The sequence below is a fragment of the Procambarus clarkii genome, chromosome 24 (genome assembly GCF_040958095.1).
Source record: "Procambarus clarkii isolate CNS0578487 chromosome 24, FALCON_Pclarkii_2.0, whole genome shotgun sequence".
NCBI lineage: Eukaryota > Metazoa > Arthropoda > Malacostraca > Decapoda > Cambaridae > Procambarus > Procambarus clarkii.
The window spans coordinates 33,626,249-33,650,029 of NC_091173.1; the positions used below are offsets into that span (position 1 = coordinate 33,626,249).

Genomic DNA, 23,781 nt, shown 5'->3' on the forward strand with positions numbered 1-23,781 from the left:
GTCGTCGCTATACACAGATGGCGGCTGGCGGCTCCCTCACTCTTTCAAGGTCACACGCACTAAACTTTCTCCCCCAACAATACCTTTTGCAGTGTTATTACCCTATATACACATATTATATATAAATATCTACATGTTTTATGCACCGTAACTGTACACCTAAGCTTGTAGTGTGCCTAAAGAACATAGTGGCCACCCTCTAAACAGCTAGACAAATCGTGCAGACGACGTCACCTCCGTCACCCATATGGCTCCTCCCAGCATAATCTTTTTGCTGTTATTACACTAATACACACATTATATATAAGTATCTACATTTGTGTTCACCATAGAGAACCACTGACCTGGTATGGTGAACGCAAACAATAACAGGTGGCCACACAGTCAGTAAACGATGCTGTCTCCCTCCATATCTCAGCATCACTCCTCCCACAGCGCTAATTATTACAACAATCCTGCTATTATCACAACCCTGGTTATTTATATCACAGTCATGGGTCATCTGTAATATTGTCATCACTAAATAATAACAATTATATATTTATTCTGACATTTTTCGGCGATGCTGTGGTCACAAGCTGAACAGCAATGCTGTTCGCTCATGCTGCGTGCGCCGGCCTTGGTTGCTCCAACAGTACTGTGCCTCTCACACCTGAGAATATTGCCCACGATTTTTTTTTTAAATGGCATCTGTTTACAAGAGCCCTGAGGAAGCTACTGTGAACCCCGTGTAGCCGTGGGCCATTTGAATGAGGCCTGGCACCCTATGGCGTATATATACGCCATGCGCACCATGGGACATGTTACTCAGGGCGTATATATACGCCATGCGCAGTTTAAGGGTTAAAAAAGACGAATATCTGGTGAAAATGAACCTCATACTCTCTGACCAAACTAAATTCCAAGGGGTAACGAAGGACACTACAGCGGAATTGAAAGCAAAGGTCAACAAACTGATCGAAACTGTGAACGCCAAGAAATCAGGACTCCACCTGCCAAAGATTATTGGGGAATATAAACCTGGATATGCGTATGGAAATGTCAAGACACACAAGCCTGGAAACCCACTTCGGCCAATCATCAGCCAGATACCCACGCCCATGTACAGACTGGCGAAGCGACTCAACGGCCTGCTGACCCCTTATGTCCCTTGCGCCTTCAGTCTGAAGTCTCCAAAGGAATTTGTTGACTTACTGCGGGGAACACGAGCCGCAGGAATAAGAGCCTCGTTGGACGTAGAATCGCTGTTTACCAGCGTATATGTGGATGAAAAATCGGGATGATAGCGGACAAAGTGTATCGTGATCCAGCCTGTACTCCTCTTGACATACCAGTAAACATTCTAAGGAAACTACTTCAAGCTTGTACTAAAGAGGCACCCTTCTTGAGCCCGGATGGGCACATGAATAAGCAAGTAGATGGGGTCGCCATGGGTTCTTCCCTAGGTGTCCTGTTTGCGAACTTCTACATGAGTACCATTGAACAGAAGGTCTTAGTCGACATGAACTTGAAACCGGCCATATACTGCAGGTATGTTGACGACATTTTTACACCGGTACCTGATGTCAGACATCTGCAGGAGCTGAAAGAGACATTTGAGCAGAATTATATGTTGCGTTTCACTTACGAGATGGAGAAGGATGGGAAGCTGCCCTTTCTAGATGTAACAGTCATGGAAAGGAGTGGAGGTTTCCACACTGCAGTCTACACTAAGGAAACAAACATACAAGAGGTACAAGAGGAGTGTTGTTAACACATATGTCGACCGTGCTCTCAGCCACAGCTCAGAATGGAAGCAAGTCGACGAAGAACTCTGTAGGGTAAGGCAGGTCCTAGTCAACAACGGCTTCTCCAATGGTTTCGTCGAAGACATCATAAAAAGGAAAGTGAAACGCCATGCAACCTCTGAAGAGACAACTAACACAACACCTATACCCCCTATTAGACTATTTTATAGGAACTTCTTTTGCACAGCTCATAAAATGGAGGAAAGGGTCCTGAAAGATATTGTTAATAGAAACGTTATACCTACAGACAAAAATCAGAGGATACAACTGACGATTTACTATAAAACCAGAAAAATGGCCAGCCTACTCATGAGAAACTCTCCGGACACAAAGCAGAACGCTTTAAAAGAGACCAATGTCGTCTATGCCTTCAAATGCCCTCTTGGGGACTGTAAGCTCCAAAAAACCCAGTATATAGGCAAGACAACAACATCTCTTTCTAGGCATTTAACGATGCATAAGCAACAGGGCTCCATTAAGGAACATATAATCTCTTCCCACAACCAAACCATTGCCAGAGAAATCCTAGTAAACAACACAGAAATCATCGATAGATACAGCGATAGCAGGCGGCTTGACGTTTGCGAGGCACTACACATTAAGAAGTCAACACCAGCAATCAACGGCCAATTAATGCACAACTATATTCTACCCACCTCAAGACTCCGCTCCAATATAGAAGCATCAAGAAATATGGACCAATAGGCTTCAATCACTTCTATTCAATACCCATTGTTTCGTGTTCTGTCTTGTGTTGATGAATTTAATACCCTATTAAATACCACCTCACCCTATCCACCTCACTCAAATGTAGATATAAACAAATCGGAGATGTGTAAGTTCTATTCAGTTGTGTATGTGTAACTAAAGTCTTTGAAAATGTAATATGTTTTACAAAATGCGCTCAAGTGTCGCGTCAGACTAGAAATAAAAATGAATTTTGGAGAATTGATTTTTGAATTACCACCAACAGTGAAAAGAAATGTACGAAAGATTGAGAAAATTCGTGTTAGAATTATTAATCTTACTTTTTCGGTCATATTTAATAATATATATATATATATATATATATATATATATATATATATATATATATATATATATATATATATGTGTGTGTGTGTATATCACGAAAATAAACACGTGATTAACACTTTCGCGCTCTCGGCGCTCAAAAAAAATCAATACCCCTGATGCTTTCGGCACTTCGCGCGCCTATGCGGTAAGACCGAAAAAGTGTACACTCTTTTGACTGTCCTGACAATAATTGAAGGCGCACGTATTTAAATTTGGTATCACTGTGTTCGCAATGAAATTGTCTATAAGAGCATACCTATAAAATGCCGCCCAAGCATAAGGAGTATCAACACCAAATAAAAAACTATGCAGATCACTCGCCGAGAGCGCCAAACAGCAACAAAATGTTTCCACTCTCTTAATGGTTGCGAAGCCTACAGTTGTCCTACATCGCTAATTTTGGTATCATTGGAATCGCAATAAAATTCTCTACACGGACATATGCATATGAATGTTTAATATAGGTAATTGTCCACCCGCAAGAGTGTGTGAAGTGGAGAGTAGTTAGCCGCGAGCGCACTGGCGAAAACACAGGGGGGAAATCATGCTTGGAAAGTTTATACATTTATACGTTTCCTGACCCTACTTTTCTATGTACGTATTTCTTTTTTATACCAATGTGTTCGCAATAAAATTTTCTATAAGATGAAATGTATAACATTTGTACAAAGCATGTGTAAGAGAAGCGCCAAATATAGAACCACGTCGCTCAATATGCGTTCGCGGCAGAAACGAACGCATTGTTTTCGTTCGTTTGATGTTTGTCATGTTTATACTTGTTGAAACATTTTATAATTTGTATGACAGTGATCGCAGTAAAATTCCCTACACAGACATATACATAACACATACAAATATTTCCCACGTGTTGGATATATCAACGGCTAAAGGGAACCCACTGCCACACGGCCGCCACACCCAGAGCCACACCCGCCACACCCCCAAACATACTTTGTGGTTTTTTTTTTTACTCATAGAAGTTTATGTGATATAATATTCATTCTGGTACCAAAAAATTCGCAAATAAATTCTCTACAAAACGTATATAATATAATATAACTTCTTATAGATGATAAAAAATTCCAAATAGGTGTACTTACCCTGTCTATGTTGATTGAAGATCAACAGTTGAGCATTTTTTCTTCACTCCACCATCTTCAGGCTTCTGATCCTGAAGTTGCTCATCTGATGTTTCTTAGGTGGAGTGAAGCTGTTGCCGGTGGTTATTTTTCTCCACCCAAAATATCTTTCTTCGGTGGTACCTTGTGTAGCAAGGCGCAGCGCACAGTGCCACATCACAAGTTTTACATCCATATATCACGTCCCTCCTTTCGCCAGACTTGAAACAAACACGGCATCTTCTTTTTTTAGCCAAGTGCACGAGTTCATGCGTCAACTTGTAGTTGAGACGTTGTTCTGAATCTATAATTCTTGTATTTCTTGGATGCACTGGAGGAATATTGTCTTCTACAGGAACCACCAAACTTGTAGTAGAATCTTCTATGAAATCAGAAACATCAAGTGGTTCTATGTCCTCAATGTCCATTTCAGAATTTGTGGTTGATGAGTGGGCTTGAGGTGTTGAGGTGAACAGAGGACGCCTCGCACCAGATGGGCCCGGGTGTTGAAACTGCCGCGTCAGCAGGAGGAGCTGCGCTGGCATCTATGTCGGGAACATGTGGTATACCACGTGACCGGGTAGGCCGAGATGCCATGTGTTCGGTGAGGGAGAACGGGAATTTCATGGAGAACAATCTGAGAGTATCCCCATCCATTTCGGTTAAAAAATGGAATTTATAGAAATATTTTTTCGATTGACGAGAAAAGTAGGCAGTTATGCGGAATCGTAAGAAAAACCAGTGACGAGTTATCTCTAATCGAAAGCGCGAAAGTGTTAAGAATGTGACAATGTCAGACCACGGAGGAAAATGAAACAGGAATTTCCTTAAGTACTTTCGTATATTAAATACATCTTCAGAAGGAATGAAGATGTAAGGAATGAAGGAATGATGATTCCTTCTGAAGATGTATTTAATATACGAAAGTACTTAAGGAAATTCCTGTTTCATTTTCCTCCGTGGTCTGACATTGTCATATATATATATATATATATATGCAATATATATATATATAAAATATATATATATAAACTTTATAGACTCTCAACCCATCAGGGGACTCGAACCCTGGCCAACAAAGTGGCAGGTACACACTGTATCCACTACATCATGCTTCAAAGCCATAAAGAGAGGTAGGAATTCTGGGGTATTTAACTCTTAAATGGCGCATAGCTATATACCATTTGACACCCACAGGCGCATACCAAAAAAAAAAAAAAATTATTTTTTCTTCCTAACCTGTTAATTTGTGTTCACTGATCACGGGAAAAATAATAAAAAAAATCGTAAGTGGCATATATTGCCCACTATAGGGCGGGGAATTCTGGCAAAAATCAGGCGCTGACTGAGCGTGCGTCCCAGGCGGTTTGTTGATCGCCAGCTATCAGGCTGGAGTTTCCACAAAGAGATAATTACCTAATTATTTCAATGTCTCCGATTGATTTTTCGTAGTTTTTTTGCTGTAATATTATTCAATAGTGTGTAGTGTGATATATTTATATAATAAAATGAGTGAATCATCGATGTACTCAAAAATATGGTGTGCATATTGTTGATTCAATTATGTTCATCAAACAGTGAACAAATACTTTGTCGGTTATTACACTATATACAAAGGTTATATATAAGTATCTGCATGTTTTGTTCACCATAACAAACTACTAAGTTGGTATGCTGAGTGGCAGTGGCAGGCAGTGACTGGCTGCCACTGGCTGCCACTCCCTCCCTCACCTCACCTGACTTGCCACCATTCTCCACCCACCATACTGTTTTTGCTTTTATATACAGAAGTTATATATCAGTATTTACATGTTTTGTTCACCATAACTGTACATCTAAGCTTGTATGGTGAGTAAAGGCACAAAGACGTAGCTACTCACAAAGTCAGCTGGTGGCGGCCGCCCTCAAGGCCAGACGCACTAATATTTCTCCTACAACAATACTGTTTGTGGTGTTATTACGCTATATACACACATTATATATAAATATCTACCCGTTTTATTCACCATTCTTGTACAAGTAAACTGGTATGGTGCCCAAAGACCATCGTGGTCATCAGTAAACAACATGGTAAGTCCTGCAGACGACGCTCCTCCCTCACCAAAATGGCGGCTCCCAACCTCCTACTCTCACTGTTATCTCACACTATACACACGTTATATATAAGTATCTACATTTGTGTTCACCATAGCGAACCACTAAGCTGGTATGGTGAGTGCAGTCAATAAAAGGTGGCCACACACAGTCAAAAGACAACGCCACCATCCTCCCTCCCACAGCATTAGTCCTCCCTCCATGGTGCACAGCGCCAAATATCACCACAATCCTGCTATTATCAGAACCCTGGTCAGTTTTATCGCAGTCAGGGGTCTTCTGTAATAATACAATCGCTACATAATAGCATGAACAAGTATATTATGGCATTTTTAGGCGATGCTGTGGTCACAAGCTGAACAGCAGTGCTGTGAGTTCATGCTGCGTGTGTCAGGCTTGGTGGCTGACGCAATACTGAGGCCCCTAACACCCGGGAGTTTGGCCCACGATTTTTTTTTAAAATGGCGTCTGTTTACAAGAGTCCTGATGAAGGTGTGGTGAACCCCGTGTATCCGCGGGCCGTTTAAATCTTGCGTAGTACTCCAAAGCATCACATGATGCGATGCGCAATTTACTGCAAGTCGGTCAAAGCATCATATGATGCGATGCGCAATTGAAGGGTTAACCAACAGAATATAACAGTATTTATACAATTTATTTATACACTTATTTATACAATTTGCATATTGTTTCGAACCTCCATGGTTCATTCTCAAGTGAAAAGAATTTTCAGAACTGGTTGATTTATACCCACACTGGGTCAGGTGATAAGACAATTAAGACACAGAAGTGTCTTCTGTGTGACACAGAAGACACTGTTTGACATAACAGGCCAATTACACCTGATTAATCTCTGTATGTAGATAGGAGCTGCCTCATATGGGCCAATAGGCCTTCCGCAGTTACCTTTATTCTTATATTCTTATGTGCTTCATCTCCCATTTATCCCTTATGTATCCCCCATGTTTTTACCTTTATTGTCTTATCACCTGACCCAGTGCGGGTATAAATCAACCAGTTCTGAAAATTCTTTTCACTTGAGAATGAACCATGGAGGTTCGAAACGTTGTGCAAAATGTATAAATAAGTGTAATACATAATATAGTAATTTACTTTTTTCTTCACCTTCAAATTACGAAAATGAGTTTTGGAGAACTCCTCTTTCAGCTAAGCCCTGATGCTAAGAAAATACAGTGATACCTCGGTTTAAGAGTTTAATCCATTCCTGGAGACAGCTCGTATTCCGAAAACCCCTAATCCAAAGCTAATTTCCCTATAAGAAATAATGGGAAATAAATTAATCCGTTCCTGACTACCCAAAAACCTCACTTTAAACTAAATTTTATACCTAATTCATCTAAATAAACCTACAAAACTATGTTCAAGTTATTACTTACCCATGCTAATGACTGCTGTGGGCGTATGGAAGATGGTGAGGAGGGGGAAGGAGGAGAGGAGTTACTGTTTGGAAGGGGAGTCCCCTTCCATTATCACATCAGGCAGTGAGGACCTTTCTGGTGTGCACTCCCTGGCACATTTTATCTGAGTGCCACTAGGTCCTGGTTGTGGCTCACTGCTCGATTTTCTCACCACAAATCTGTCCATGGAAGCTTGCTTTTCCCTTCTTCGCAAGCTGTCTGTAGTAAGGCATCACATTGTCATTGAAAAGATTAAGGCAACGGCCTACTACAGCTTTCTCTGATTCTCTGGGTGAATCTTTTCAATAAAAGTTTGAATCTCTTCCCACATCTGACTCACCTTCTTAATTTCTCCAGAAGGGACATTCGCTACTGCCTCCTCCTCCTCCACTGGAGAATCATCAGCTGCGTTGTCTTGCTGTTCCTGTTGAAGGGCTTGGAGTTTGTCGGTGGTCAGTTCTTCATTGTGTTCTTCCACCAACTCCTCCACATTATCACCATCCAATTCCAAGCCCATTTGCCAGCCCAGAGTAACAATTTCCTCAACAATAGGCGCAGCATTTACAGGCTCAAACTCCTCAAAGTCTAGTTCTGTCACACATTTAGGCCTCAATTTTCTCCAGCCAGAGATCAGGGTTCTTTGAGTCACTTCTTGCCAGGCTTTGTCAACGAGTTTTAAAGCACTACAAATGTTAAAATGGTGTTATCAGAACTCTTTGAGGGTGAGGTTTGTGGCTTCAGTCACTTCAAAACTTTTCCGAAAAAGTGCCCTTTCATAAAGTTTCTTAAAATTTGCTATGATTTTTTGGTCCATAGGCTGAATTAGAGGAGTGGTGTTAGGAGGAAGGAATTTAACTGTGAGGAATTTATTGTATCTGGGAAGCAAATCATCTTCCAAGCGTGGAGGATGAGCAGGAGCATTGTCGAGGAGAAGCAGGGACCTTGAGTGGCAAATATTTCTCCTGCAGATATTTTTCTATGGCAGGGCACATCATTTCATTCACCCACTCCGAAAAAATAAGCCTAGTCACCCATGCTTTTTTATTAGACTTCCACATCACACACATTTGAGTTTTCTGCACTTCATACTGTTTGAAAACCCTTGGATTTTCAGAAAGATACACTAGCAAGGGTTTAATTTTCAAATCGCCACTCGCATTTGAACACAGCACAAGCGTAAACCTATCTTTCATAGGCTTGTGTCCGGGCAAGGATTTTTCCTCCTTGGTAATGTATGTCCTCTTAGGCATTCTTTTCCAAAACAGTCCTGTTTCATCACAATTAAACACTGGTTTTGGTAGGTATCCCTCAGCCTCTGCAAACTCTTTATATTCGTCAATAAATCATTCAGCGGCTGGTTTGTCTGAGCTGGCTGCCTCCCCATGCCTCGCAACACAATGGATACCACTACTTTTTCTAAATTTTTCACACCAGCCCCTGCTTGCCTTAACCCTTAACATGCTAGGGGTATAATATCCTTTCTTCCCCACAGGCGCATGTAATTTTGAAAAAAAAAAAAATATTTTTTCTTCCTAATCTGTTAATTTGTGTTCACTGACAACAGGAAAAATAATACAAAAATCGTAAGTGGCATATATTGCCCACTATAGGGTGGGGAAGTCTGGCAAATTATAGGTGCTGACTCAGCGTGCGTCCCAGGCAGTCTGTTGCTCGCCAGCTGTCAGGCCGGAGTTGCCACAAAGAGATAATTACCTAATTATTTCAATGTCTCTGATTGATTTTTCATAGTTTTTTTGCTCTAATATTATTCAATAGTGTGTAGTTTGATATATTTATATAATAAAATGAGTGAATCATTGCTGTACTCAAAAATATGGTGTGCATATTGTTGATTCAATTATGTTCATCAATCAGTGAACAAATACTTTGTCGGTTATTACACTATAAGCACAGGTTATATATAAGTACCTGCATGTTTTGTTCACTATAACGAACCACTAAGTAGCTATTATGAGTCAAAAAGTAACGAGGAGTGACCGCCGTGTACCAGCCAGCCACTCCCGCCCTCCCTCAAGTCATCTGACTCACCCACATTCTCCTCCCACAATACTGGTTTTGCTATAATTCACTATATATAGACGTTATACATAAGTATCTACATGTTTTGTTCACCATAATTGTACATCTAAGCTTGTATTTTGAGTAAAGGCACAAAGACATAGGACCTCACACAGTCAGCTGATGGCTGACGCCCTCAAGGCCAGACGCACTAATATTTCTCCTCCAACAATACTGTGTGGTGTTATTACGCTATATACACACATTATATATAAATATCTACCCGTTTTATTCACCATACTTGTACAAATAAACTGGTATGGTGCCCAAAGACTATTGTGGTAACCAGTAAAGAACACCGTCGTCTGCACAGTGGCGTCGTGCAGACGACGCCACCGCCCTCACCAAAATGGCGGCTCCAAACCTTCTCTTGCTGTTTATACCCTCTATACACACGTTATATATAAGTACCTACATTTGTGTTCACCATAGCGAACCACTAAGCTGGTATGGTGAGTGCAGTCAATAAAAGGTGGCCACACACAGTCAGAAGACATTTCCACCACCCTTCCTCCCACAGCATTACTCCTCCCTCCATGACGCATAGCGCTAAATATCACCACAATCCTGCTATTATCAGAACCCTGGTCAGTTTTATCACAATCAGGGGTCTTCTGTAATAACATCATCGCTACATAATAGCATGAACATGTATATCTTGGCATTTTTAGGCGCTGCTGTGGTCACAAGCTGAACAGCAGTGCTGTTAGCTCATGCTGCGTGCGTCAGGCTTGGTTGCTCACTCAATACTGAGGCCAATAACACCCGGGAGTTTGGCCCACGATTTTTAAAAAAAATGGCGTCTGTTTACAAGAGCCCTGATGAAGGTGTGGTGAACCCTGTGTATCCGCGGGCCGTTTAAATCTTGCGTAGTACTCCAACACGTCATATGACGTGATGCGCAGTTGACTGGAACAACGTCCAACACGTCATATGACGTGATGCGCACTTTAAGGGTTAAACTCTTTCGTATTTGCATCACTCATTGCAGGAGTTTTCTTTACAAGGTCTTCGTACAATACTCTGGCTTTCTCACAAATGATGGCCTCCGAAACACTATCACCCCTTAATTCCTTGTCGTGTATCCAAATTATTAACAACTTTTCCACTTCTTCAAGTATTTGTGGTCTTTGTTTCGTCATTGTTCTTACTCCTTTTGCCACTTTAGCACTCATAATCTCATTTTTCTTCTGAAGTATAGTGCATATTGTTGATGTGGCTTTGTTGTACTGCCTACAAAGCTCAACAACACGTGTATCATTCTCATGCTTCCGAATGATCACTTGTTTCTCCTCTATTGTCATCCTCACATGGGCTTTCTTGCCTTGATCCTTACCACTGGTTTTCTTGGGACCCATGGTGAGATATATAATAACAAATTTTATAGTCAAATGACCAAAAATCCAACAAAACACTGAAAATCTGGGTGATGAATTGATGTGGGATAGTCACTGGGCACGAGACACTGGTAAACTGAGGGGTGGAGAGGCGACGATCCCCGTACCACCACACGCGCTAGGTCGGCCTGAACGCGTATCAACAAAGTCGCGTTCCGAGGTAACCCTCACGTTCCGAGACACATTTTCCGAGGAAATCCTGCTCGTATTCCGAAAAACTCGCATACAGGGACACTAGTATTCCGAGGTACCACTGTGTATATATATATATATATATATATATATATATATATATATATATATATATATATATATATATATATATATATATATATATATATATATATATATAACTGAAAACTCACACCCCAGAAGTGACTCGAACCCATACTCCCAGGAGCAACGCAATTGGTATGTACAAGACGCCTTAATCCACTTGACCATCACGACCGGACAAAATGAGGTGATAGCCGAGGCTATTTGAACCACCCCAACGCCGGCACTCGGATAGTAATCTTGGGCATAGCATTTTACCAAATCACCTCATTCTTTGGGGCACACGTGAGGAACACAAATGCGAACAAGCCTGAATGGTCCCCAGGACAATATGCAACTGAAAACTCACACTCCAGAAGTGACTCGAACCCATACTCCCAGGAGCAACGCAACTGGTATGTACAAGACACCTTAATCCACTTGACCATCACGACCGGACAAAATGAGGTGATAGCCGAGGCTATTTGAACCACCCCACCGCCGGCACTCGGATAGTAATCTTGGGCATAGCATTTTACCAAATCACCTCATTCTTTGGGGCACACGTGAGGAACACAAATGCGAACAAGCCTGAATGGTCCCCAGGACAATATGCAACTGAAAACTCACACCCCAGAAGTGACTCGAACCCATACTCCCAGGAGCAACGCAACTGGTATGTACAAGACGCCTTAATCCACTTGACCATCACGACTGGACAAAATGAGGTGATAGCCGAAGCTATTTGAACCACCCCACCGCCGGCACTCGGATAGTAATCTTGGGCATAGCATTTTACCAAAAAACAAATTTTGTTATGGACCTGTGGGTGATAATAGCCAAATAGCCCAGAGCAACACAAGGGTTAAAGTGATTGTGAATTGAATATTAACACTTTTGCCAGTGTTAATAGTAAGGCCAGACAGGGAAAAAGAGCGACAAGAGGGTAGAAAGATTGGGGAGATAGGGAAGGTGGGAAGGAAGGGAATAGGGGAGAAAAGGAAGGGAGTAGGGGAGGAAAGGAATGGGTAGGGGTGGGGGGGGGGAGGAGGAGGAAGAGAGAGGTGAATGGAGGAACGAGACTGCCTCAGACACCAGCGGGTACCCCCTTCTAGTACTATAGTGTGAGGTTAATTGCATCATTATGGTGTGTGATAGGGTAGCCTATGCCACTAAATATAGAATTTATATTCTGTATTTTGCCAAATAAAAAGTACAAGTTCATGAAGTCTGTATACGTCATCATTTTGTACTGCATATCTTGTATTTACCATCTGTCAATTAGAATAATAATTTTCACAATTTCAGCATATACGTAACACCCATGGATCATTCTTTCCTCTCCGCTGTGGATATTGTGTGTTTCTGGGTCAGGACCACAACCAGCTGCGTCACCACATTCGTAAAAAACATGGAACATCAAAATATCGTATAATTGATATACCACCTATGCTTGCTGACCATGATCAATCAGGTAAGAGTCTTTTAGTATCTCTCAATCTTTTTAATTTTGAATGCATATACTTTATTAAGGTTGAAATACTCTTGTGTATGTGCAGTGTCTGAGAACTGTGAACCAAGAGCTGACAAGTGAGAAGCCACAAATATGGTTGAATATGGTTCAACGGTCCTGGTAGTACATTCGTGTTCATTCTCAATGTATAATTGAGAATTCCAGGCTCGAATCCCAGGTGAGACAGATATGGTTGGGCACATTTCCTTTCACCTAATGTCTCTGTTCACCTAGCAGTAAGTAGGTACCCAGGAGTTAGTCAGCTTGAACCCTTCAAATGCATGCGACATTCAGCAATGTTCTCACCATTTATGATCACTCTGTGCAAAGCAATGAGAGATGTTTTCAAGTACCATGAACGTTTTAAAACTACTTCAGGTGCACTGGACTCACATCTGTTACCTCAGGCCTCCAGTAAATAGATGCCATCTTGGAAATAATTGTGAACAACCACAGGTGGCACAAACTGCAGCACCTCCCAGCACTGCTGTGCAGCTTGTACCCACAGCATCATAAATACATCTGTGATTATTTTCCAATGATAATATCATAGATACACAGAAATCACATTAACCCTTTAACTGCACAATGCGCCTGCAGTACCACGCTTGGGGTGCGCTACGCGCCTCCGGGTATTTGTATTTTACACGTTCCATTTAAAAGTGGCGCGCAGTGATGCGGGTATGGAATGGATGGCTAGGGGCCCCAGTGATTGTCCTCCAACTTGAAAAAAATTCCCAGCATGCCCCGCGGCCGTGGGGAGCCCCAGTTCCCAAGCAGCAACCATGTCTGACGCATCGTCAATGAGCTCCTGCTCCATGATGACCCGCGGTCATGTAAAATAAGTCTCTGAGGAAGAGATACGTGATATTTTGTATGACGACTGTGCTATGGATGATGACCCGGACTATGATCCAGAGAAAGACCTGACACAGAGTTCTGATACGAGTGAGGGAGAGATGGAAGTGGATAATGTGGCGAGTGTGTACAGTACACACTCCTCGCCCGGCCTGCCTCGCCGTCCTGGGTCAATACCATTATCATCACCACCATCATGTATGTCCCCAGACGCAAGTTTATTCAGTGACAGTACATGTGAAGAATCTTACTCGGGCTTCAGTGACCTTGGCTCCAATACGAGAAGTGTGGACAACCCAAGTACTAGCAGCGGGGGTGGTACCAGGTGGGGTTTTGCTGCCTCTGCAACACGTCGATTGCAGGTGGCAGCGTGTCTCACAGCATGACGACAGTGGGCCCTCAACATCACGTGTTCGTGATAGGCCTTACGGTACAAAAATCTGCCTCAGCACCAAGCATACCCTCACGCAGCTCCAGCAGCAGCAGATGACATAGCCGTGGTTTTGGTGCTCGTGGTGGTGTTGGCCGTGGTGTTGGCACCAACACCAAACCCCCTGGTGTACTTGGGTGGGAGGATTGTGCTACATTTGTTCCTTAAATACCAACATTTGATGATACCAATGTTGGTGTTACAGCTTTATTCCCGTATACTGGTGATGATATGGCGGACATGGAATATTTCCAGGCATATTTTGACAACGTCTTCATGACGCATCTTAAGACCGAGACAAACATGTACACCCACACCCTCATAGACGGCGGCATATTACCTACCTCACGCCTCACACGATGGAAGGATACGACAATCGACGAGATGTACGTGTTTCTCGCACTATGCATGATGATGAAACACTCCGAGAAAGCTGTCGTCCAGGACTATTGGAACAAAGACAGCCTTGTTCCATTGCCCGTGTTCAACCGGTATATGTCACGGGATAGGTTCCTCTTGATTCTCAGGTGCCTGCATTTAAAGAATAATGCAAATGAGGACAGACACGACAGACTGTGGAAGGTACGCAAGGTATTCAGCAACCTGAGAGGGAAGTTCAGGGATTATTTTGTACCTGAACAGAATGTCGTTATCGATGAGTTACTTGTACTGTTCAAGGGCAGACTGGCATTCAAGCAGTACATCCCTTCAAAGCAGCACCGTTTTGGACTGAAGTTTTTCATGCTGTGAGACTGGTATCGTCCTGGACATGATCTTGTATTCTGGTACAGATGTCCACATACTAGCTCAAGATGAACACGGATTCTCCGGCAGTGTCTTAACCCTTACACTGCTCAGGGGTCATATGGACATTTACACCCCTGTGCGCAAGAAAAAAAAAATTCAAAAAAATTTTTTCGTCTTCTAAACATGTTAATTTGTGTCCCCTGAGCACGGAAAAAATAAAAAAAAAATCGTAGGTGACATATTTTGGACGCAATTGACCGAGGAAGTCTGGCAAAAAGTGGGCGTTGACAGAGCGGTCGTCAGACCCGGTCAGCGTCACCCGCGTTGACAGATGGGAGTTGCCACAAAGATATTATTACCTAATTGTTTCAATGTCTCCGATTGATTTTTTCTTAGTTTTTTTGCAGTAATATTATTCAATAGTGTGTATTGTAATATATTTATATAATAAAAGTGGTTAATAATCGCTATACTCAAAAGTATGATGTGCATATTAGTGATTCAATTATTATGTTTATAAAACAATAAACAAATAGTTTTGCTGCTATTACACTCTATACACAGGTTATATATAAGTATTGGCATGTTTTGGACACCATACCGAACCACTAAGTTGGTATTGAGAGTCGAAAAGCAACGAGGAGTTACCGCCACACACCAGCCAGCCACTCGCTGCCACTCCCTCAACACACGCACTAAACTTTCTCCCCCAACAATACCAGTTGTGGTGTTATTACACTATATACAGACGTTATATATAAGTATGTGTATATTTTGTTCACCACAACTGTACAGCTAAGCTGATATAGTTAGTTTAGGCACTAAGAGTCGTCGCTATACACAGATGGCGGCTGGCGGCTCCCTCACTCTTTCAAAGTCACACGCACTAAACTTTCTCCCCCAACAATACCATTTGTGGTGTTATTACCCTATATACACATATTATATATAAATATCTACATGTTTTATGCACCGTAACTGTACACCTAAGCTTGTAGAGCGCCCAAAGAGCATAGTGGCCACCCTCTAAACAGCTAGAGAAATCGTGCAGACGACGTCACCTCCGTCACCCATATGGCTCCTCCCAGCATAATCCTTTTGCTGTTATTACACTAATACACACATTATATATAAGTATCTACATTTGTGTTCACCATAGAGAACCACTGACCTGGTATGGTGAACGCAAACAATAACAGGTGGCCACACAGTCAGTAAACGATGCTGTCTCCCTCCGTCTCTCAGCATCACTCCTCACACAGCGCTAATTATTACAACAATCCTGCTATTATCACAACCCTGGTTATTTATATCACAGTCATTGGTCATCTGTAATATTGTCATCGCTAAATAATAACAATTATATATTTATTTTGCCATTTTTCGGCGATGCTGTGGTCACAAGCTGAACATCAATGCTGTTCGCTCATGCTGCGTGCGCCGGCCTTGGTTGCTCCAACAGTACTGTGCCTCTCACACCTGAGAATATTGCCCACGATTTTTTTTTTAAATGGCATCTGTTTACAAGAGCCCTGAGGAAGCTACTGTGAACCCCGTGTAGCCGCGGACCATTTGAATCAGGCCTGGCACCCTATGGCGTATATATACACCATGCGCACCATGGGACATGTTACTCAGGGCGTATATATACGCCATGCGCAGTTTAAGGGTTAAAAACACTGATGGAACCATTGCTGAACAGGGGGCATATACTGTTCACCGACAACTATTACACCAGCCCCCTGTTGACCAGATACCTCCTTGCCCACAACACCGGCATATGTGGCACTGTGAAGGGCCTCAGGAAGGAAATGCCAATGTTTGGTATAGGTATAGGCATGGGTGAGTGCCAGCTGTGCAAGTATGACAATATGCTGTCAGTGCAGTGGAAGGACAGACACGAGGTGAATATGCTGACGACGATTCACACTGGTGCCATGGTGGGCAGTGGGAAGATCCATTTTCAGACGTGCAACCCCATGTATAAACCAGACTGTGTTATAGACTATAACGTGAACATGCACCTCGTTGATAAATGTGACATGATGCTTGGTAGTGTGGAGTGCATGCGCAGGTCTGTGAAGTGGACGAAAAAGTTCTTCTTCCACCTCATGGATGTTGCAGTGCTCAACTGCTTCAATATGTACCTAGTGAAGTTCGGCAGGAAACTGTCTATATGTACCTTCAGTGCCAGTGTTGTGTCACAGCTGCTGGTAAAGTATGGCAGGGAAGGCTCCGTAGTACCGTGCGGGATGCAAGCAACAATACCACATGCAGCTCCAGACAGACTGCGGGGTAATGAGAACTTCGGGGTTCACATGCTGGAGTATATGCCAGGCACAGCATCAAGGGAGAAGGGTAAACGTGCTTGTATAGTATGCAGGAACACTACCCGCAGAGAATAAAAGCGAAGCTGCATCAGTACCTGGTACGTGGAGTGCAAGGTGCCACTCTGCCCCGTTGGCTGTTTTGCAGCATATCACACACTCGCGGAGTACTGAGTGTGTGTATATAGTGTGTGATACTGTACAGTGTGTGTGTGTACAGTATATATAATGTAAATATAAATATATCAGCATGATAAATTGGAAATAAGTGCAGGTTAAGTGTTCTTGTTTGTGATGCACGTAACAGAGTATCTATGGACGGTACGAATGTTCTACTGCTATAATATAGTGTACGTGTTCACCATACATTGGATCGGCACGTAAAATCTAATAAATTGTATTTAAAACTGTGCGCAAAAAATAAGCAAAAATATATTCGTGGCAGCACGCGCATCCCACCCCAGGCGCCCCACTGGCCCTGGGAGCTACACCACGGGCGCACGGGGAATGATGACGTCATGCGCCACCTTTACGGACCCCATAACAGCCAAAGTAAGTACAATTTCGACATTCCGTTGCTATACCCATATACAGGGATGAGTTTTTGACACTTTCAGAACAACAAAAAAAATTTTCCTGAGAATTTATTTCCTGTGCTGTGGAGGGGGGGGGGGTGCTTTTTCTGGGGGGAGCCCCTTTGGCTCCCTGGAGCTTACTAGGCTGATATGCTAATGTCAGACTTTGGCATCAGTCATGTGTATGGAATTCTGTGGGCCTACCGGGGATCATGAACCAGAACCTGGCCCCCTTAGAAGAGGCAAGGGAAGCAATGGCCTATAGAAACCCCCGTGTGGTTGGAAGCATTCTATGTCTGCCATTGACCGGGTTATGCACCCAGAAAGGTAAGCATCCCAAAACAAACCCCTATTCTGGTGAAAATTGCTACCACAAGCAAAACAAGTGGATAGAACTCCCCTAAAATAAACGAGCAAACAATCATGACATCACACGTTGCCGTGCCGCTGTCTGCGCAGGTCCCCCCTCCCCGGGAGGGGAAAGGGGGAGCCCCAGACCCAACGCGCCGGCTATCCACCCCCAGTTCTGAGGCTGAATGTCAAAAAACGTGAAAAAAATGACGACCGGAGGGAGAGAGGGATGCCAGGGAACTTTCGGGACTCACCCAGAAAATGGCGTTTCATTACATTCAACGCTGGTTTTCTGGGGGGAGCCCCTTCGGCTCCCTAGAGCTAACTCCCCACAGAGGAAAATAAAGGGACCTGGGAGGCGGTCGCCGCTCACCCCTCAACTCTAAGACGAGACAAACACCTGCAACTGCCAATCCAAAGCGACACAGGCCCGACAAGGCCCAGGAACGCAAACGAGATAACGATCAACCAGGACCCTGCTTGACCGCCAAAAAACCCCGTGCCCGAATGACAGCCCAGGACATGTTGCCAAAAAACAGCTGCAAGAGCTGCGAACTTGCAAACATGGACATGGGGAGAGACCGCAGGCCGGCTAGCCGGAATAATCCTGCAGACGACCCGGGAGCCCAGCACCCGCAAATAGGGAAGGAGGGAAACCAGATCAACCCAAAGCACGATCCAAGATACAGAAACTGTGGCGCGCAATGAACGGTGGAGGGCCGCCACCGGACACCAAACAGGATGCACCCCCGGCCATAACAACCAAGCATCAACAACCCAAGGACCCCTCCAGAAAGCAGCCGTCTCATTCTCCGCCAAAAAGAAGGAGACTACCACAACGAACAACCCCATCGCCAAGATCGAAGGAGCAGAAAACTCATGCACCGGAGGAGAGTAGAAAGTTCACCAACCCGACCTCCAGAGGCCAAAGCCAACAGAAAAAGAGCCTAAGAGAAACAAACCAGAACCGAAGGGGCCACAACAAACCGAGGAGAAGATAAGAGCACTGTGACCAAAGACCAGGACCGTTCAGGCGGCGCATAAACAGGCCGCAGGTAAAACAACGCCTGAGGCAGCATGCTAAACGGAGCAGAAGTAACCGAAAGCAAGCTGAAGCGGCTCCGCCAGCGCCGCACTATACAAGGTGACGGTATGTGGCAAATGACAGCCCCGAACCCCCCCGAGCTGTTTTGTTGCTGGCTGCTGTGATTGTACCAGATAGCTGGACCGGGAGCTGGATTATGTAAGGTGAATATCATTAACCACTGCGCCAATGGCAAAAGTATTTTTTATTTTTATCGTACACGGTCGAAACGCACTCGCAGTAGGTTGGATACGAAATGGACTCTTGGGACCTACAGTGAGAGGCAGCCATCTTGGAAAATGTTCCCAGAATATCCTAAGGCTGCTGGCTGGGTTAGTAATGAGCGAGCAACCATGGGTGGCGCACACGCCTCTGGCTCCCAAACACCTCTCTGATGCAGTGTTGAAAGATCGCTCTCTGTCGGTGAAATTCAGATCTTATTGTTTAAAGAACATAAAGATCATGATATTGGTGAAGCTAGGCGCAATAAGGACCTAACACAAAAGTCAGATGCAAATGATACTGCACCGATGAGGATGATACAGCGAGCATATCCAGTTGTAGCTCTTGAGTGCCTCCCTTGCACACCCATGTAATCTCCAATTTATATAGATGATACATAGATGAATCGTTTTCTGGGTTCAGTGATGATGCATCTGATACAAGTAGCATAGATGAACAGTGTTAGCGGCTTCCATGGTGGTGTTTTCAGTAGATATTTTCAAGAGTAGCTGAATCTCTTCCTGTGAGTGTCCTTACAAAGCGATCTTTTCAAGACTTCCTTACAAATTGAGCTTTTCCTATAATCTTTTCAAGACTACCTTATGCTTTAAAAGCTTGGCCACATACCATCTACAAGTACTAAAGCCAAGGGTGTACTTGAGAGCGTTATTTGCAAGCACACAGAACGAAGAAACAGGAAGCGAAAATCTATCTGTACCTGGTTCAACGAGAGCGAAGTCGCGCTGTGTACCATAGACTACTTCGTTGATTATTACTCAATTCTGAAATATTGAGTAATTACATAAGTGTAATTACCTAAGCGTAGTTACAGGATGAGAGTTACGCTGGTGGTGTCCCGTCTACCCAGCACTCTTTGTCATATAATGCTTTAAAATTACTGACGGTTTTGGCCTCCACCACCTTCTCACTTAACTTGTTCCAACCGTCTACCACTCTGTTTGCGAAAGTGAACTTTCTCATATGTCTTCAGCATCTTTGTTTAGTTAGTTTAAATCTATGACCTCATGTTCTTGAAGTTCCAGGTCTCGGGACATCTTCCCTATCAATTTTATCAATTCCTGTTACTATTTTGTATGGAGTGATCTTTTTCTTCTGTCTTCTAGTTTTGGCATATTTAATGCCTCTAACCTCTCCTCATAGCTCTTGCCCCTAGTTCTAGGAGCCCTTAGTTGCCTGTAGTTCTAGAAGCCATTTAGTAGCATGTCTTTGCTCCTTTTCCAGTTTGTTAATGGGCTTCTTAACCTAAGTGCTGCGCCGAGTTTATTATGAAATTTCCCTGTGCGCATGAAATAAAGTGTTCACAAAAAATTATTTTTTCTTCGTAAAATGATAAATTCCTTTCCCTGAACATGTCTATGTAAAAATAAATACCAAATTCCACTTATTGTGGTGGCGTGGACAAGGTGTACTATGACGTCTTCAGGGCCTGGTTGCACGTGCATGAATCGCCCAGACACGGTCCCGTGGGCCATTCAAGCACCGGATGTTGCCACAAATATATTTTCAATTATTTGTTCTATGTATTTCCAAAGCGGTTTTATTTGTTTTGATTTTTATCGTATATGATGCATATTTGTGTCCTTTACAGTATGTATACAGTAGAACGTTCATAATGTTCCATGGAACTGAGATACATGTATCAGTAATGTGTCCACAATAAATGTTTATTGTCACAATATTACTTGTTAAAAATTCACTAAAATTACAATATGTACAGTTTCACACACTATTTACACAATAACACACTGTATTAGACACTCAGTACTTCGGAAGTGAGTAATAATCAACGAAGTAGTTCATGATACATAGCGCGACTTCGCTCTCGTTGCACCACGTACAGATAAATTTTCGCTTTGTTTCTTCATTCTGTGTGCTTGCAAATAACGCACACCCTTGGTTTTAGTACTTGTAGGTTGTATGTAGCCAAGCTTGTGAAGCATAAGGTAGTATTGAAAAGATTATAGAAAAAGATAAATTTGTAAGGTAGTCGTGAAAAGATCGCTTTGTATGGTCCCACTCAGGAAGAGATTAAGCTTTGCTTAACCCTCAAACCGCGCATATCATATATAAATGATATCAGTGACAAAACTGAAACCGCGCACATCATTTATGTATGATTTCGTGTCTGGCGCTATAATTTAAACGCCCCGCCTGGGATAGGGGCAGCTATAGTACAGCCACGACAGATAGTTGCCAGATGCCACCTAGAAAAAAAATCCAGGCCAACATTCTTGGGTGTTACAGCGTCAGTATTGAGCAAGCCACCAAGGCTAGCGCACGCAGCATGAGCTCACAGCACCGCTGTTCAGCTTGTGACCACAGCATCACCTACAAATACCATAATATAAATGATACTGCTATTATTTAGCAGTGATAGTATTACTGAAGCCCCCTGACTGTGGTAAAACTGACCAGGATTCTGATAATAGCAGGATTGTGGTGATATTTAGCGCTGTGCTCCATGGAGGGAGGAGTAAGGCTGTGGGAGGGAGGGTTGTGGCGTCGTTTTCTGACAGTGTGTGGCCACCATTTATTGACTGCACTCACCTTACCAGCTTAGTGGTTCGATATGGTGAACACAAATGTAGATACTTATATATAACGTGTGTATAGTGTGAGATAACAGCGAGAGGAGTAGATTGGGAGCCGCCATTTTGGTGAGGGAGGAGCGTCATCTGCACGACTTGGCATGTTGTTTACTGATAGCCACTATGGTCTTTGGGCACCATACCAGCTTATTTGTTCAGGTATGGTGAATAAAACAGGTAGATACTTATATATAATGTGTGTATATAGCGTAATAACACCACAAACAATATTGTTGGAGGGCAAATATTAGTGCGTCTGGCCTTGAGGGCGGCCGCCGATCAGCTGACTGTGTGAGTAGCTACGTCTTATGGCCTTTACTCACCATACAAGCTTAGATGTACAGTTATGGTAAACAAAACATGTAAATACGTATATATAACGTCTGTGTATAGTGAATAAATACAGAAAGAGTATTGTGGGAGGTGACTGAGGGTGAGTGAGGTAGTGTTGAGGGAGGGAGTGGCAGTAAGTGGCTCGCTGGTGTTTGGCGGTCACTCCTCGTTGCTTTTTGACTTACAAGACCAACTTAGTAGTTCGTTATGGTGAACAAAACATGCAGAAACTTATATATAACCTGTGTATATAGTGTAACAACAGCAAAACTATTTGTTTATTGTTTTATGAACATAATAATTGTATCACTAATATGCACACCATAATTTTGAGTACAGCGATGGTTCACACATTTTATAATATAAATATACCACAATTCACTGTATGGAATAATATTACTGCAAAAAACTAAGAAAAATCAATCAGAGACATTGAAATAATTAGGTAATAAAATATTTGTGGCAACTGCCGTCTGACAGCTCGGGCGGAGTAGACCTCGTCTGGTGAAGGCTCTGCCAACGGCCCTTTTTTGCCACACTTCCCTACCCTATTGCGGCTAAAATATGCCACCTACGATTTTTTTGTTATTTTTTCCGTGATCAGGGAACAAAAATGAACACTTCCATAAGACGAAAGAATTTTTTGGATTTTTTTTTTTTTGTTGCGCCTGTGGGTGTGAATTCCATTTGGGCCCCTAGCGGTTTGAGGGTTAAAGAGTATCCGTCAGTCAGGAAGAGATTCAGCTAGCCTCAAAGAGTGTCTGTCTGTCAGGAAGTGATTCAGGTATTCTTGAAAATATCTATGGAAAACACCACCATGGAAGCCGCTAACACTGTTCATCTATGCTACTTGTATCAGATGCATTATCACTGAACTCAGAAAACGATTCAACTATGTATCATCCAAATAAATTGGAGATAGCATAGGACTGCAAGGGTGACACTCAGAGCTACAACTCGCTGTATCGTCCTCATAGGTGCTGTATCTTTGTGTTAGGTCCTTATTGCGCCCAGCTTCATCAATATTATGACCCCTATATTCTTCAAACAATAAGGTTTGAATTTTACTGACAGAGCGTTATCATCCAACACCGCGTCAGACAGATGTTTGGGAGCCAGAGGTGCGTGCGCCACCCATGGTTGCTCACTCAGAACTAACCCAGCCAGCAGCCCTAGGGACTTTCCTAGAATTCCCTAGGGAATTCTGGGAAATTTTTCTAAGGTGGCTGCCTCTCACTGGAGGTCCTAAGTGTCCATTTCATACAGAACCAACCTCGCACACATTTAGAATGAGTAAAGAAAAATCAAAAAGAGCTTTCTTGGTTGGCACAGTTTCCCACTGACCGAGAATACTTGGTTGGGACAGTTAAGTGGTTAAGATATGGGCACCGCACAACCGCTGCATATTCTAGCTTTGCCTAACAAAAGTCGTGAACAATTTCTTTGTATTTCGCCATCCATATATTTAAAAGCTATTCTGAAGTTAGAAAGTGTGGCATAGGCTCCT

General features: G+C 43.0%; 1 protein-coding gene across 1 annotated transcript in view; it reads left to right on the forward strand.

Moving 5' to 3' along the window:
- LOC123761864 (uncharacterized) overlaps positions 1–23,781 on the forward strand; it is a 416,218-nt gene that overhangs the window by 138,220 nt on the left and 254,217 nt on the right. Inside the window, 1 exon segment of the mRNA XM_069330791.1 lies at positions 12,534–12,699. Within this exon segment, the coding sequence (XP_069186892.1) occupies positions 12,534–12,699 (166 nt within the window).